The sequence below is a fragment of the Lycium ferocissimum genome, unplaced genomic scaffold, assembly GCF_029784015.1.
Source record: "Lycium ferocissimum isolate CSIRO_LF1 unplaced genomic scaffold, AGI_CSIRO_Lferr_CH_V1 ctg97, whole genome shotgun sequence".
Lineage (NCBI taxonomy): Eukaryota > Viridiplantae > Streptophyta > Magnoliopsida > Solanales > Solanaceae > Lycium > Lycium ferocissimum.
Window position 1 is genome coordinate 269,687 of NW_026727848.1, and position 16,629 is coordinate 286,315.

At 37.2% G+C, this 16,629-nt stretch overlaps 1 protein-coding gene and 1 long non-coding RNA gene across 2 annotated transcripts; one reads left to right on the forward strand and one right to left on the reverse strand.

The window, feature by feature from the left end:
• Positions 1 to 1,052: 1,052 nt before the first annotated feature.
• On the forward strand, positions 1,053 to 1,581 carry LOC132046170 (uncharacterized). The gene is made up of 2 exons (XR_009412639.1): positions 1,053 to 1,173; positions 1,241 to 1,581. It is a non-coding gene; the product is annotated as an uncharacterized LOC132046170 (long non-coding RNA).
• Positions 1,582 to 15,895: 14,314 nt separating this feature from the next.
• On the reverse strand, positions 15,896 to 16,543 carry LOC132046156 (leucine-rich repeat extensin-like protein 5). The gene has a single exon (XM_059436713.1). It carries the CDS (start codon positions 16,541 to 16,543, stop codon positions 15,896 to 15,898), a length of 648 nt encoding a protein of 215 aa, XP_059292696.1.
• Between the last annotated feature and the right edge of the window lie 86 nt (positions 16,544 to 16,629).

The following is a 16,629-nucleotide window of genomic DNA, read 5'->3' on the forward strand; positions in this document are numbered from 1 at the left end:
TTTATTTTCAGAGCTTGAATTCCATGAAATATTTTTAAGGATGGAGGGATACTTAACGTACCCTACCATAACCTTTGATGCTAAGATCAATCGTTTGATCATTGCTATAATTTTATGTTAAAAGTTGTGACCATCTCATTTCAAATCCTAAGTTGCCAGCGCTATAGACACTTCTATTTATTTAGTGGATGTTTAGCTAAGCTTATAAGTTGGTCGAGCTAAGCTTGTATGCATTTTTTCAGCTTATCTACTCGTTTGGTAAACCTTAAAAGTGTTTCACAAGCCACAATAAGAAGCTTATAAGCACTTTAGCTTGATGAAGCCTTTTACTATTTGATCCCTAATTAATCTTTTATAATCTCTGAGATACTCTTCCTAAAATGTAACTCCTAATTATCTCTCTATTCTATTTATTCATTAGTCCTTTTTATGTAAAAGTACTTTAAAATGTATACTCCCTCCGTCCCATATTACTTGGCCACATTACTAAAAATATATGTCCCAAATTATTTGTTCATTTACAAAACTAAGATAAAATTAACTAAATCTTTTCCACCTTACCCTTAGTATTAAATGTTATTGAAAATAGTCCATATTGATTTAGAATGTATTTATTGGAGAGAGATAGGGGTAAGGTAGTAAAATACATCTTTTATTTATGTTTTCTTAAGGGGGTGCAAAAAGGAAAGTGGCCAAGTAATATGGGACGGAGGGAGTATATTTGTAAATACTTTAACTTTAAAGGATATTTCAGTCATTTTAACTAATATGCTTATCAATACATTTATACCAGATACACTAATTGCTTATTATCAATTTTAGTACTTCTATTCAAACAATGTAACATCTTATTTACAAAACCAGTTTCAACACCTAAAAATCTTTCAACACTTAATGTATATTTCAACAGTAAACAATACATTTAACTTTAACTTCGAGTCTGGGATGGATATGGAAAAAGCTCTTGGAGTGTTCAAGGTAAAATTCTCTATGAACTTCATTTATTTTATCTATTTTTTCCCTTTTTTTGGAATGTATGCTAATAATATTTTCACATCCTATGTATTACAATTTTATCTCTTTTTTTCAGATATATACAAAGCTAAATTGAAGGAGGTCATGGTCATAGCCCGAACAAACAAGTTTTGGACTCAGGCTCAATTGCTTACTCGTGTGTGTAAAAATCAATTTTAGTTTTGAACCATAATTTCTATTCAAATCAATTTTTTTTTTTTTTTAGATGAAAGTGAAGATAAACATCATTCAGGATTATGAGAATGGAAAGGCAATTCCAAACAAAAAGATGATGTCTAAACTAGAGAAAGCTCTTGGACTGAAACTTCAATGAAAGAAATATAGTTTTGTGGTAAAAGTGGATCATTGTTGTATTTTTAATAAGTCCCAAAAGTGGTCACGTTGTTGAACTTTTCTCTTTAATGTTTTTCTTTGATAATTGTGGTGCTTATATATTTGGATTAGGAGTTTCTTTAATTTCTTCCTCTATTTGGATTTCTTTTCTCTGTTGTGATTCTTGATTTAGTTCATGATGCAAAACAAATGAAATTTTATGACTTTTACTTCTTTGTTATTATTGTTGGTATTTATTTATATGGAAGTGATTCAAATTTAATTATATCTTTTCGATAAAATATAGTAATATTTTTGCGGAAAGGATACACGTATTCTTTGTAAAAATATATCATCCAATCCTTAAGGGTGCATCCACTTCTCACCACTATTCCACTCCACCAATCAAAAATACCAATAAAAATGTATATATTCACTAAATAATTCCATTATTATTTAGTCTCCATCTTATAATTAATCCCATCATTATAATTCCGATATAATTTGTTCATCAACCAAACAATCTCTTATTGTGTAGTTGTCTATTAAGCTATGCTCAACCATTACTCCTTAAATGGGCTTTATCATTCTTTTTAGGGAAAAAGGTCAAATTTTGCTTCTCTACTATGCGAAAAGGATTAAATTTATCATTCGTTATACTATTAGTGTAAAAATACCCCTGTTATTACCTAAATAGTTCAAATATAACCCTTTGATAGAGTTGATAGTGCTTCCTATGATATTGAACCCATGAGGCCTAGAAATCTGGAACCAAGTCCGCTTGGCCAAAGTGAATACCCAATCCCACGTCGGTATTGACATTTTGATGAGGTGGACGCCATGTGGCTTGCCACCTGAACACCCCAAAGCATTTTACCCCTCCTCACTACATGTTCTTCCACGAAACTAGCATTTCCTTCTCATAGACTTCACATATTTGTCTCTCGGGCTATGCCATTATCGAGTCCAAAAGCACGTCATGCCTACCATGTGAACTTGTGTTATGCCTAATAAAGCTCTTCATTTTCATTTCCCATTCCAATATGGAATTCGCACAATGTGTCATGAACACTCCTTTTCAGAATCTTGTCAACCTAAAAGCTCTATCAATCATTTTCTTTAACGCGTCCTCATCGACCCGCCCTCTGTTATGGGCGTCATCATTTAGGAATCCAAAACAGCTTTGTATTTAAATAAAGCAGTTCTTGCATATCAAAATCGCTGCACGTTTGGCAAATAAGTAATTAATTAAATATGCAGTACACAAAGGATAAAATGTCGGTACAATAAAAGATTAACGCAGCAAAAACAACAGCTAATTGACAAATTACAGTTCAATCAAAACAAGCAAGCCATCTTAAGTTACCTAAAGTCTTCACAACGCTCACTTCGTAGGATAACAATAGCACATGTAATTACAATTATTAATACATGTGGGACGAAGACCTACTTATAAGTCTCATTTATTTATTAGTAGTAATAAAGTAAAGTAACAATAACCCCAAGTTACTCGAATTTATAATTAAAAGAGACCTGTTTAGTGTACTAGGTAGAGTCAAGTTAATGAAATATTTTAAATTTTATACAGATCGAACGTGAGTCGGCGATTAATCACCAAGAAACTGCCTAAAAATAGTTTTCAGTTTTTTTTTTTTTTTAAAGAATTGCGCAATTGCTAATCATCTTCCCAAAGAATAAAGGATATCTATCGGCTAGTAGGGTCTAAAAAATTAAAATTACTATCACACAAGTAGTCTGATTCTAGAAGGGGTTTAGGCACAACAATAAGGTGTCGACATGCGATGCGATCATAGTCATGGGTTTAAACAGGGGAAATAATATCTTGGAAAGCAAATTACGGTTATACACATAAGATTCAATATGGTCTGACTCTTCCTTAAATTCCGCACATGCGGGAGCTTAGTGTACTGGTCTTGACTGATTCTAGACTTTAATTATGTCTAATATTCATTTCGTCTCAATTTATGTGACAAACTTTTCTTTTTAGCCTGTCTCATAAGGAATGTCACTTTTCAAATAATTATGTCACACCCTAATTTCCGATAGGGCATGATGGGCACCCGACCCTTACTTAGGGCCGAGCGAACCCGCTGACTTCGGTAAAACTCATAACCTTACTGGACCCTTAAATCATGAAATGAATGCGTAATGAAAGCCTTTCAAAGAATAACATGCCTTTCATCTTTCTCAAATCAAATAAAATCTGTAATCGTATAACATCTGTAATATAATGCATAATAATACATCGGCTTACAGAGCCGCTTACAAGACTGACATATTATATACGTGACTCTGTCTGCAAAGTCTTTAACATAACTCAGATATCACAACATAGATACTCTGACTCGGCAGCACTCCGGGAGGAATTGGAGCTCGCCAATCCCGCTGGAACATCTTCTACTCATCTGTATATACCTGCGCGGCATGAAACGCAGCCCCCGAAGAAAAGGGGTCAGTACGGAATATGTACTGAGCATGTGAAGCATAAAATACAGTAACAGGGTCATACTGAAATAAGGAGTATAGAGAATCATAAGGCTTGCCCTTGAAACATAAATCATACGTATCAATATCATGTAGTACATATGCATATACATAACGTGTCCCGGCCCTCTAGTGAGGGACTCGGTAGATAAAATCATCATATCATGCATATATAACGTGCCCCGGCCCTCTAGTGAGGGACGCGGTAAGTAAAATCATCATGTCATCATGTATATATATATACCGTACCCGGCCCTCTAGTGAGGGACTCAGTGAATAACGTGCCCCGGCCCTCTAGTGAGGGACGCGGTGGAGGAGATCTTGTCTCCATCATGTGTACATCATACTCGGCCCATCCCGGGTCGGCGCCATCATCATATCATATAACGTGCCCCGGCCCTCTAGTGAGGGATGCGGTGAATAACATGCCCCGGCCCTCTAGTGAGGGACGCGGTGAATAATGCAGTGGAGTTGCACGAATACATGCCTTGGCCCGGGACGCAGTGAACGAAGTAATAACAGCTCGCACGAGCAGAGTAGTGAGAAACCATATGCACATAAATCATCATTACCGACTCAACAGAATGATCAAAACGAACCCTCAATTAAAAGCTAAGACAATAGTCAAATCAAGTTTTCCTCCGAATGTCACTCGGGAACATATCAAATAGAACTTTAGAAATCATAGGTACGTGTCAAAACCATATGAAGTAGCTTATGGAAATCATGAACATAATTGTCATTACAGACTCGATAGATAAGTAGACAAATCAACGCTCGAGTATCAAACGATAGTCATATCAAATTCACTCTAAACATCATTAGGGCTGCATTAAAAGAAATTTGAGGGATCGTAGACATGTATCAAGCCAATCCGAGCCCGCCCATAAAAGTTACGAGCATTATACGTTATGGAATCATTTGCGAGCATATCAAAGCAATCCGGTTCCGTCTATGAAAGTTACGGTCATTTTTCAACATAAAAATCCTTTTGGAACAAAACTCTTTACACAACATTTGTAATCCAATCATACAAAAGACGTAAGGACCATAGTCCGACTACATTAAGATTGCAAATATTAAGATGTGAATAAGAATCGTAGACATGCTCGGAACTCAAGAATGGAGTTACCCCAAGGCACAAATCATGTCATATCTTACTTCCGTCTAAGACATGCCAAAAGAAGGAAAGAGTAAGCTTTACATACCTCGTCCGCTTCCTAAGCTAATCCAAACTTAATCCTCGGGCTGCCCAAGATCTACAACAACATCATTTGCTACCAAACATTAGCTATAGATACTTAGGAATTCAATCCTAAGCTATCACTTTATTCTGAGGAATTTGGGCAAAGACATTTCCCCGTAAATTCAACAACCCCGAGAATTCAACTCGCCAAATCATCAACAACAATACCAACAACCATACTAGCAACATCAACGGGTAATTCAAAACGCATTCTAACATCAATAGCTCTTTTCTACATAATTCGACAACATTCCATTTATATTCAAATTAACCACATACAATCAAGTCAACACCAACGTTCACATGTTCAAGTACTAATCCGAAACCATTCAAACCCGATTCAAGAACATTTCAAACAATCCGCACAACATTCAAAATAACCCAACCAATACATACTCCACCCGAAACCTTCCCACTCCAATAGGAACAACGACAACACATTTCTTTCTTCCAAATTCATAAACTACACCAACAATCCACACATTAACAACATCATTCCCATAAATTCAAGAAACTATATTAGAATCACATTAACTTCTAAAACAGCCCCCAAACGTTTGCAACTTCAACTTAAATCATTAAACCTTCATTTTCATCATAGAATCCATACAACAACAACCAAAAATACTAAATAAATTTTGTTCATCATGTCCTACCAAAGGCAGCCCCTATACGGCCACACACCAACACCCATATTTTCATGAATTTCATCCATTTCCACACACTACAACATGCACAAACCATCCATAACATATGTAAAAGAGGATTGAACCTTACCTTTTTCACTTAGTTCTTCAACTTGGCTAGGGTTTGTGCTTGCAAGAATGAATGGTTTGATTGCTCTAACAACTACTCCATGTTGATTAGGACCTTCCAATTAGTAGAAAAGCTAGAAGAAAATAATTTTTCTTGATAAAAAATTAGGGACCATATTCGGCCAGCCCCCTTGGCCGAATGGTTCTCCTTCTTTGTCTTCAATTTCTCTAAGTTTCTAGAGTTTGCAAAATGATGAATTTTCTCACTTAGTCATCCTTTGTATATATATATATACTTAGCTCCCACAAATATATGGTGTACACATGTGCCATTTCATGGCTTGAAACTATTGGCCAACCATGGGTGGGGCCCCCACCATACCCCACGGCCACATGGCCCTTTGGCCACTTTATGAAATATATTTTTCCAACTCTTAGCCCCTAGTTTTCCTTGTTCCAAATTTACCCTTAATACTCCATACCAATAAAAAGATGAATATGAAACTTATGCACTCTAACAAAATCGGGAAAAAAAATATAACCTTGTCCTTAACTTATCGCGGTTAGCTCGGAATATCCCAATGTTCAAGATACGGGATATAACATCCTTTCCCCCTTTAGAACATTCGTCCTCGAATGTTTAATTAGTCTCATAAGGTCTCACAAGAATCTCGGGGGTTTCCTTTATTACTATAACTTGCAGTTTCTTCTACCAGTCACATTTCTCCTTTTAGCTTCTCAAGTCATCTCCTTCCTGTTATTATTCCGCCACACTACCTTAACAAAAGCCACGTCTTTAGCACGCAACCTTCTTACCTGACGATCCAGTATAGCTACAGGGTTCTCCTCGTACGATAGCTCTTTCGTTACCTGGACAGCATCCACAGAGAATACCCTCGAAGAGTCACCGATGCACTGGCGAAGCACAGACACATGAAACACTGGGTGTACTGCCTTGAGATCAACGGGTAGGTCTAACTTATTTACAACATTACTTACCTTACGAATGTTGTAATAATGTCCATCATATCTCGGTTAAACTTCTCCTTCTCATTACACCTTTCATTGGTGACATCTTCAAGCACACCCACTCGCCAATCTGGCATTCTAAGTGTCGAAGCTGATTGTCGTCGTGTGATTTCTGTCGTCTCTGAGCTGCTAATAGCCGTTCCTTGCTTTAATTATCATCAGCCGGTATAATTCTGAAGGAATTTGACATATACATGCACCATCTCTTAGTAACCAGCTAGTTCTGACCATCTTGCCTAAATCATCTTACAATCCCCTTTACTCAACTTGTAACATTCTAGGCACATTATCTTGTGTCGTCTCTTTATTTTTAATTCGAACTCTTCTATCGTCCCTTTGCTCAGATCTTGCTCTCAGTTTTTCGGTCACACATTATGTTGCAATCTTTACAAGAATATGCGAAGGTGCTCCAATTAGCCCAAGAAATGCCTCAGCGTCGCTTCACTAATCCTTATGTTTCATTTTGTCTTCGTCCCTCTTATCTTACAACCAGTATCGGGATAGGTCTTTGGTCCAACCATAGCCATGTCCTGTTTGTCCTCAGTGTTATACCCTATTTTAACCGGGGTCAAAATAGTTTACAACATCCGGGTAATTCCGGGGTTATTTAAAGTTAAGGAGTCGCCACCTAATTATTTATAGTGAATTAGGGCACCTAAGGTTAATTAAAGTAATTATCTAAAGTTTATTTTTATTTTAAAGTCTACGAAACCAAAATTCTAGGTAAGGGTTCTACTAATCTAGAGGGAAGTATCAGGCATCCTCTAAATTCCATTAATAATGGTTAATCCGACCGGACTTAGGTGAATTAATTAAGCTAAGAATGCAAGTCGATATTTTATAAGATTTGAAAAATAATTTGTGAATGTTACTAAAGTTATAAATAGAAATATAGTAAGATTTTGAAAAAAAGGTAATAATTTCCCTAAAGACTTTAGCTGTAAATAAAATAACGAAAGTATGAGATTGTATAACGTTTTATAATTATTTGGCGAAAAGGAATTACGTTGACTAATAAATGAAAACAGTTGTTTGTGAGATTAATTTTAATAAACGTTTAAAAGTTTTATAGAAAGAATATTAGCTCAATACTAATTGTATAAAGGTTGTTAACAAATGTGTTTCAAACGTTGGGGGGAAAACTAAAGGGAGCGGTTGTTTATGTAAACTGATTCATTTTTATTTCTCAAAATAAGCTAACATTAGTGTGGAATTTGTAACGTTTTAAATTCCTATGATAGTAAGAATGAATCTTGATTCTTTTAGCTCAAAAGATATAGTCATGCTATTTCGGAAATTAATTATTCTAATGAAAATACATATTGTAAATACTATAAATAGTTCAAACATAAATAGAAGAGATGAAACTTGTGGCATTAATTATTAGTTTCCTTAAGTTAATTACCCATTATTAAACTAAATCCCACTAATTTGCTAAAGTTCATCCAAATTAACAAACAAAAGCGTTAGTCATACGACACAAATTAAATGCACAAAACAAATGAAATAGAAGAGCAAATGAGTTAAATGGGCTCAGCCCATTTTAAAAAAACTGCTGTGACCAGGCTGCTGTTGGACCTTGGCCCAGTCACTTTTTTTTGGACTGCTGTGGCTGTTTGCGGTTAGGCTTCGGCCCAGAATTTAATTTTCCATTTCTTTGCTGCGAACAGGGGCTGGACAGAGAGGATAGATTGCGTTGGGCTTTTAGCCCAACACCAAATTCGGGAGAAGAGCGAGTTCCTCGGACTCGTATGCAGTTGTGATGCATAAAATAAAAGGAAAAGAAAAGGATTAGCACGTAATCAATAAATAAGGCTAAACAATGTATAATGTAAATTGGAAATAACTAATGAATTATGCATATGTTGTGTATATTTAAGTATATCTCATGTATACACATTTATAAGGATGTATAGAAGGTTAATATTGGAAAGCTTTCGCCCCAGTTTTCCCGATGTTGCACAAGTTCCAAGGGATTTCATGAATCCCAGGCATGGCTAACATCGGAGAGGGTTCAAGCTTAATCCATAATGACCAACTAATCTCCCCAGAAATGTGTCAACTAAGGTATACCCGTTATACAATTAGTATCTTTGCCTCAAGCTAGGTTAATTCATCCATGCTTGAAGACATTCGCAATTATTTTGGAAAGGGAGAGAGTGAATGAGTTTAGCTCAACCAGGTCAAAATTTCCCTTTAGCATCATATTCAGGTTTTTTACGAGAAATATTTAGGCATACGTGATCTTCAAACAGTCAACAGGCATACATACTAATCTCCTACGATTGATAAGCTAACAGTACATTAATCACACCTCAAAGCAGTTGAATGAAACTAACCCAGCCTAAACCAAAACATGAGTTTAGCGGCGGATTAAGCTTGCCTGAACCAAGCTAAAGTACAATAAAGCCTAAACCAAATATTAAACAACAAACCAAGACTAGATTTGATTACGTTGTGCATTCCTTCTCCTGAAGTCCTTATACGATAACCAAGCTTTGGATTCATTCGTGTCTATACTAATATTATTCAAACAACATAATGAGGACATGCATAATTTGGCCGAATAGGGAGAGCAATTAGACAATAGCAAGCATACTAAACTTTGAATCAAACAGAATTAAACCAACATGCCTAAATATGCACGAACTAGTATTTCGATGAGCATTCAAACATAACAGACGGGATTGAGTTAAATTTTCGGTGATTTAATGCTATCTCGGGGCTAAACTAATTTGGTACATACATATCTTTTGAGCAAACTCTAAATCATGGAAGAACAAATAATCAATGCTAACGCAAATAGCGACATTTCGTATTAGCATTAAAAAAGAAAACTTAAACTTACGGATGAAAGACAATTATGGAGATGGTTCAATGAATCAAGTCTGTTTTAATCACACAATATACCTAAGATATACACACCAGGTGTATATATGTTATATATCGAATGTATATCTTCTTCTTACCTTGATAACCCACTCGTATATCCATGTATATTCGACTTTAAGCAGGTTCTAAGTCCTGGAAATTCAGTCTAAACATCCAAGCTATAGTATACATCTTTCAAATTCATTTTAATAAATAGTAATCTATCCTAACAGCTCCCAAACATCAAACGAATAACACGACGACAAAGAAACTATGTAATAAATAAAAATGAACTAATTTTTTTAACTAAAGCAGAAACTAAAGACTAAAGCAATGAGTGTATCAAAGTTTACCTTGTTTGTGCGCAATGAACTGGGCGTCGAGGCCTCGGATCTACACTCGACTACGACGAATGATTCGAACCTCAGATTGAAACGAACCAGAAAGATTTCTTGGTCGGAAGTATTTAAGAGTAAGCTAAAGTGGCTTATCAAATCTTATGAATTTTGAGTGAGCTATCCACCCGAAAAATCCCCAATCCGTCTCTTCCCCCCAAAAAAAAATTTTTTAAGCTAAGCTAAACTTAAGGATGTATTTATAGGTAAAATAGGTTCGGGTTTTTCTAGGTTTTTTGGGCGGGATTTCGAAGTTGGAATCTTTCAAATCCGAACGTTAGAGAATATGGCGATCGTACACAAAGGCAAATAGACAAAACCCATTTTTTGAAAACTTGTACTTCGAAAATCGGAGATGGTAAAGAGCGATTTTTCTTCATAAATTGGACGAAAATCATTAAAGTAAAATCGGATTCGAACAAACACAAGAAAACAAAACCCAAAAAACCGTTGAAAACACTCTTTCAATGTTGAACCCGTGACAACCTATTAATTATCCTACCCAATTTACGCCATGCAAGGATTCGTCGTGTTTTGGAACGAAAAACGGAGATTTTCTATTTTCGTTGAAGGTGAGAGGAAACATATATGCGAAAATGGCATTGTTTGACTTTCATGGTTGAAAGATGGTTTTGTTTTGCTAAGAATGAGAGAGAGAGAGAGAGAGAGGAGGTGAAAAGAGAAAGAAGAGAGAGAGAGAGTGAGAGAGAGAGAGAGAAAGAGATTAGGTTTTGTTAAATAGATTAGGTTTTGGTGGTGAGTTTGGTTGGGCTGGAGCGGATGAATGGCTAAATGGGATGCTCCGGGATGGCCTAAATCAATTAAAGTATGGGCTGGTCGGGTTAGGAATAATGGGGCCGATAAAAATGGTGAAATAAAAAATTTGGCCTTTTTCTTCCTCTAATTAATTTATTTTTGGTTTTTAATTTAATAACTAGTATAATATATATACTATGTAAAATGATCAATTGTAGAAAATAAAAGACTTGGTAAAGTAAAATTAATTTAACGCGTAAAATAAAATAAACGATGACGAACCATTTAAAAATTGTGATAAAGAGACTATTAATATTGATAGTATAATAGTGAAAATGAAAGTAATGATATTAATAAAGAGAAATAATAGCGAAAATAAAATACTTAACTCGTCAATAAATTTAGAAGCCCAAGGAAGTAAATTGGAATAAAGGAGGGACAAAATTGGGTGTCAACAGATGCCCCTCTTCAACCGGAGACGATGTAAGAGTTTTCGGGTGAAGAAGTTGACGTAGTAGCCAATTTTATTCCGACCAACGAATATGAACTGGGAAGAACTTGAGAAAACGGTTTAGGAGAATTGGTGGAAACTATTATGGGGTGGAGAGGATTATGGCCGAGCCCGTTTCGAGTTGCCTACATGTCTCGGGTTTCATGAGAATCAAGTTGTATGTAGTTCGAAAGAAGCGGACGATATCTACGCTACGCTTTTTGCCCAGTTGTTGAATTTTTTGCCGGGATATAGCAAGACTACAAGATTTGAAAAATTATATGGTGAGCGGTGGATATGAAAAAAAAATTAACCTACGTATCACGTGTTTGTGGACGAAAAGAGTTGAGTTCGAGAGTAGATCCGTGACCCTTGCTTATGAGTTTGATAGAAAATTTTTGTAAGATAAAATTCCATGCATTGTGTCTCTGTTTTGTCAAAACTAAAATTCATATCAAAATTAGTAATAGAGTCTGGGATAAAGTTGAGGATGTAAAATTTATAAAGAATGTTAAAATGATAATAAATATGAGTGTAAGAGTGAGGATGAAGCCGTGTGGCTTATAACGAGGCAGTGTGGTCAGATATTGTCTCTAATTGTCTTCAGGGACTTGAATGAATGTGTGATGTGTATGCCGAGGATGCAATAATATCTCCAGTTGTATTTGGAGATTTTATGATAGTGATAAGGTCTTTGGTTGTTTTCGATGATAAACAATTGGTTTGAAAAAGTTAGAGTAGGTAAAAGTCGGGTTAAAGTAAAGTAATAAAGTAGAAAGTAGTATATAGATATGCAAACGTGGTCGTGTAGCCATGTGTCGTCTCCAGTTATCTTCGGGGACTTAATAAAGATTCCCGTAAAGTTCCGGGTAAAGTTGTTGAAATAAAGTAGGTAAAGTAAATAATGTATCCGATTGTCTTCGGAGACTTGATGGGAATCCCCGTAAAGTCCGGGTTAAAGTAGGTAAAGTAGATAAAGTAAATGACGTGAATGTAAACTCCCGTAAAGTCCGGGGTAAAGTATTTAAAGTAGGTAAAGTAAATGATGTCTCCGGTTGTCTTCGGAGACTTGATGCTAGTTCCCATAAAGTTCGGGGTAAAGTAGGTAAAGTAGGTAAAGTGAAACGGTTGTCTTCGGAGATTTGATGCAAATTCCCGTAAAGTCCGGGTTAAGTAGGTAAAGTAGGTAAATGACGTCTCCGATTGTCTTCGGAGATTTGATGGAAATCCCCGTAAAGTCCGGGTTAAAGTAGGTAAAGTAAATGACATGAACATGAATTAAAGTAAAGGTAAAGTTAAATGTAAAATGTACGTCTCGGTTGTCTTCGGAGACTTGATGCGAATTCCCGTAAAGTTAAAGTGGTTAAAGTAAATGAAGAATGTAAATTCCTGTAAAGTTCAGGGTAAAATAAACAATAAGAATGTAAATTCCTGTAAAGTTCAGGATAAAGTTATTAGAATTTGTAAGTGATAAAGTAGAGAAGGGAAAATAATAGTGTAGCCATTTGGCTATTGATGTTGATGATCCTTGATGTAATCCTGATTTAATTCGCCTTCAGTCTCGACAACCTACAAAGACAGGTATACTTATCAATAAAGTCATACAGTTATTGTGATAAAACAAAATTACAGATAAAGTTGGAAATAAAGCCGTTTGGCTTTTAAGGCGAGGTCATAATGGCCAAGCGATGCTTTTAGCCGTGATCGATAGACTTGACTGTTGGTCTCGCGGTCTTTTGATTCCTGCACTCAAAGAAAAATTCTTAGTTTGGGAGGGGGAAGTTGATTCGTGTTGACTCGAAGCTTGACGTGATTGGCGCTCCATTCATCCTGTTTGTTTGGATCTTGTGATCTCCGTTCAAGCCTCGGTAGATGAACAGTAATGAGACAATTGAAAGAAAGTGTTTCATTTGAAAAATATATATGTAAACGTATGTATATAATGGAAGATATGTATGTAAGTTGTAAAATATTTCTGCCAACCTCAGATCGTGACACAATTGAAAAATCATTTGTCTATACTATTTCCTTATATGGTAGTCTTAATCTTGTCGATATCCAACCATTTTTGTCTATACGTTTTCAAAATATGCCCCAGTTTTGGCTCAGAAGGGTGTACTGAACTTATGTTATGGTGTGACCGAACCTTATATAGTTGCCTACGTATCCCGCCAAAGGAATCAGGTCAGAACGTAGTTAGTAGGATACGTGGAAATGGTTTGAAATTTCTAATAAAGGGACCGAACCCGATGTGGATTGCCTACATATCCCACCAAGGGAATCAGGTCGGTGTAGTTCTGTTATATAAATGGTAAAAGTTTGTTGGCTTTCTACCTAAACGTGTTTGACCTGTAGTGTTGATAGTCTACGAATCCCACCGAGGGAATTAGGCCATTTGTAATTCTCCTTGTATAAGGATTTTTGGATTTTCTGTTATAATGCAACCGAACCCTATGTGGGCTGCCTACGTATCCCACCACGGGAATCAGGTCAGCGTAGTTCGTACTGTTTTAAAGGAAAGGTTGCAAACTAGGTTGTCTAATCTAATGTCGTCTTTTGATTTTTCTTGACTGATAGCTAGCTTTCAGGCTTATGTCATCACCTATTGGCTATTTGCTTTCTTCCAAATGGAATCTTGTCTTCTAATTTCTTTGTTATTCCCTCGAGGTGTACTTGGTTCATTCGTTTTATGTCATGATCATAGAGTTGGCAGATTTGATAAATAAAGTAGAAAATAATAAATAGACAGTTAGAGAAAATCAGAAATGCATTCATAAATTGTGCAATTTTAGCTTCCAAAAGGTGAGGCGAAACAACAAAAGTTTTAGGGCACAATTTAGGCCTCAATTTTTAAAATTATGCCATCTCAAAAGTTCACTACATGTTCAAATCTACCAAGACTCCCGGCGAACCAGGGATGGAGTACAAGTCCAATTCTTCAAAGTCTCTCCTGGTTCGGCACCCCGGATGGTCGGTGTCTCGGTGTTGTGAGTAGTCGCTAAAGTAATCTTCATTGGTGCTTGTGTTTGGACTGTTCCCACGGGAGCGACAAAGGTTGGTGGCACGATGGCTTTCACATCTCTATCTTTCTCAACAGTGATCATGTTCACATTGGCATTTTCATGAGCAGGTAGAGGGTTGTTTTCCACGTTGGGTCGAGCTCCGGTAAGTTGGATTGCTCCTTCTTTAATCAGGGCTTCAATTTTGTTTTTGAGGCCATAGCAATCCTCAGTGTCATGTCCAACGACTCCAGAATGGTAAGCATAGCGCTTGGAACCATCAAAACATCTTGGAATAGGATCGGAAATTTTCCCTTCAATCGGTTGTATCACGCCTGCTGCTTTCAATCTTTCGAACAATTGAGCCAAAGGTTCAGCAAACCGAGTGCAATTACGGGTATTTTTGATGTCAGTGTTTGGACGAGTTTTGGGTGTAGCATGTGGTCGATTTTGGTAAGTAGGAGCTTGAACAGGTTGATACGGACGTGGGTTTTGATGTGAAGGTGCTCAGGGTTGGTAGTAATTTGCTTGGGTATTGTAGACAGGGTAAGGAGATAGTGGAGTTTGGTAAGGTTCAACGTAATGGTAAGGGTAGAAAGGCGGTTGTGGGTGGTTAAAGTATGTGGTGGCTTGGCTTGGCTTATGTCCTTGGACATTCATGGCTGCAGCGACATCTTCTTTCTTCTTTTTAAGCCCGTTGATAGAACCAGATTGAATAGCTTTGTTTACAGCTTGCAAAGCCGTAAGATCCTGAATTTTTCCAGATTTGATTCCTTCTTCCAAGGCTTCCCCCATTCGGACAACACGTGAATTTTTGTCCCATCATACCTATCATTTTCTCATAAAATATGCCGGTGGCCGGCATTCGATGAAGGTAGCGGTCATTTTTCTCGTCGTTCATCGGGGGTTGAACCGTGGCCGCTTCTGACCTCAAACGCAGCGCATACTCACGGAATGACTCAGTTGACTTTTTGGTTAACTTGGTCATATAGACTCTATCTGGTGTAATATCGGTGTTAAAACTGAATCGGTCCATAAAGTCTTGGGCCATGTCACTCTATCCACGCCATTTACGGACGTCCTGTTGTGTATACCAATTAAGAGCTTCACCAGATAAGCTTCTTATGAACAGTTTCATCCTTATGTTCTGATCTCTACCTACTCCAACCAATTTGTCGCAGTATGCCCTTAAGTGTGTATGAGGATCGCCGGTTCCATTGAAAGTATCAAATTTTGGCGGTTTGTAGCCTACAGGTAGGTCAACATCAGGCTGGACACACAAATCCTCGTATTCTACACTCTTAGTTCCCCTAGCAACTTGAAGGTTTCTCATTGCTTCTTTGAGACTGTGGATCTCTTTTAGCAACATATCGTCCGCCCTTGCTTTTGCCTCTTTCTCCATTTCCTCGTATTGTCTACTCGGGTTGGAACGACACCGGCCAATTCTTGGGTTGGTATAGGCTTGTGTTTCTGTTGCATATACCGGAGGAACATAATGCGTGTTAGGAGTGGCAAAATGTGCCCCCTGTATATCTTTGGGTTGGATAAGTTTGGACAGTGGAAATGTTTTGGATTGGAGGTGGTGTGTTATAAATAGTGTTTGTAGGTAGTTGGTTTGATGGATTCAGAGGAGTAGTTGTAGGTGGTGGATTAGTGTTAGTAGGTAACGGAATATAAGGAGTGTGAACTTGTGATTGATTTGGTGGGTTGACGGGTGGTGGAGTAGGAGTAGCGTAGGTATTGTAGGTAAGTGGTTGATTTTGCGGAGGAGTACAGGTAATGTGGATGGGTGGTTGACTTTGTGGAGGGGTATAGATGGATGATGGATTTGGTGGAGGAAAGTTGTTGTTGGTGGGTGCATTATTTTGCGAAGGAAAGTGTTCAGGGACTGGAGATTCAAGTGATGGAAATCGAGGTGGATTTGGTGCGACAATTCTAGGTTCAGGAGGTGGACTTTGGAGTGTAACAGATAAATTGGTCAGGTCCCTAACCCGATTTAGTTCGCTACGTAGGTCCTCAATCTCTTGAGTCAGACGGGCGATATGTTCGTCATGTTGCATAGTATTTCTATGCTCAGAAGTCTCGGGAGGATCACTAGAGATCACAATGTTTTCTAAACCAGTTGAAACGGATGCAGCCGGATCAGACATAATAATTTCTTTTCCTTGCACGACCCAGATACGTCGAGGTAGTGATGATGTTTTTGACCTTGTGCGGTAAGGATGGTCGGCCAGCT

Excerpts from the sequence above, each read along its gene's own strand:
- LOC132046156 (XM_059436713.1), bottom strand. The coding sequence starts at position 16,543 with ATGTCTGATCCGGCTGCATCCGTTTCAACTGGTTTAGAAAACATTGTG.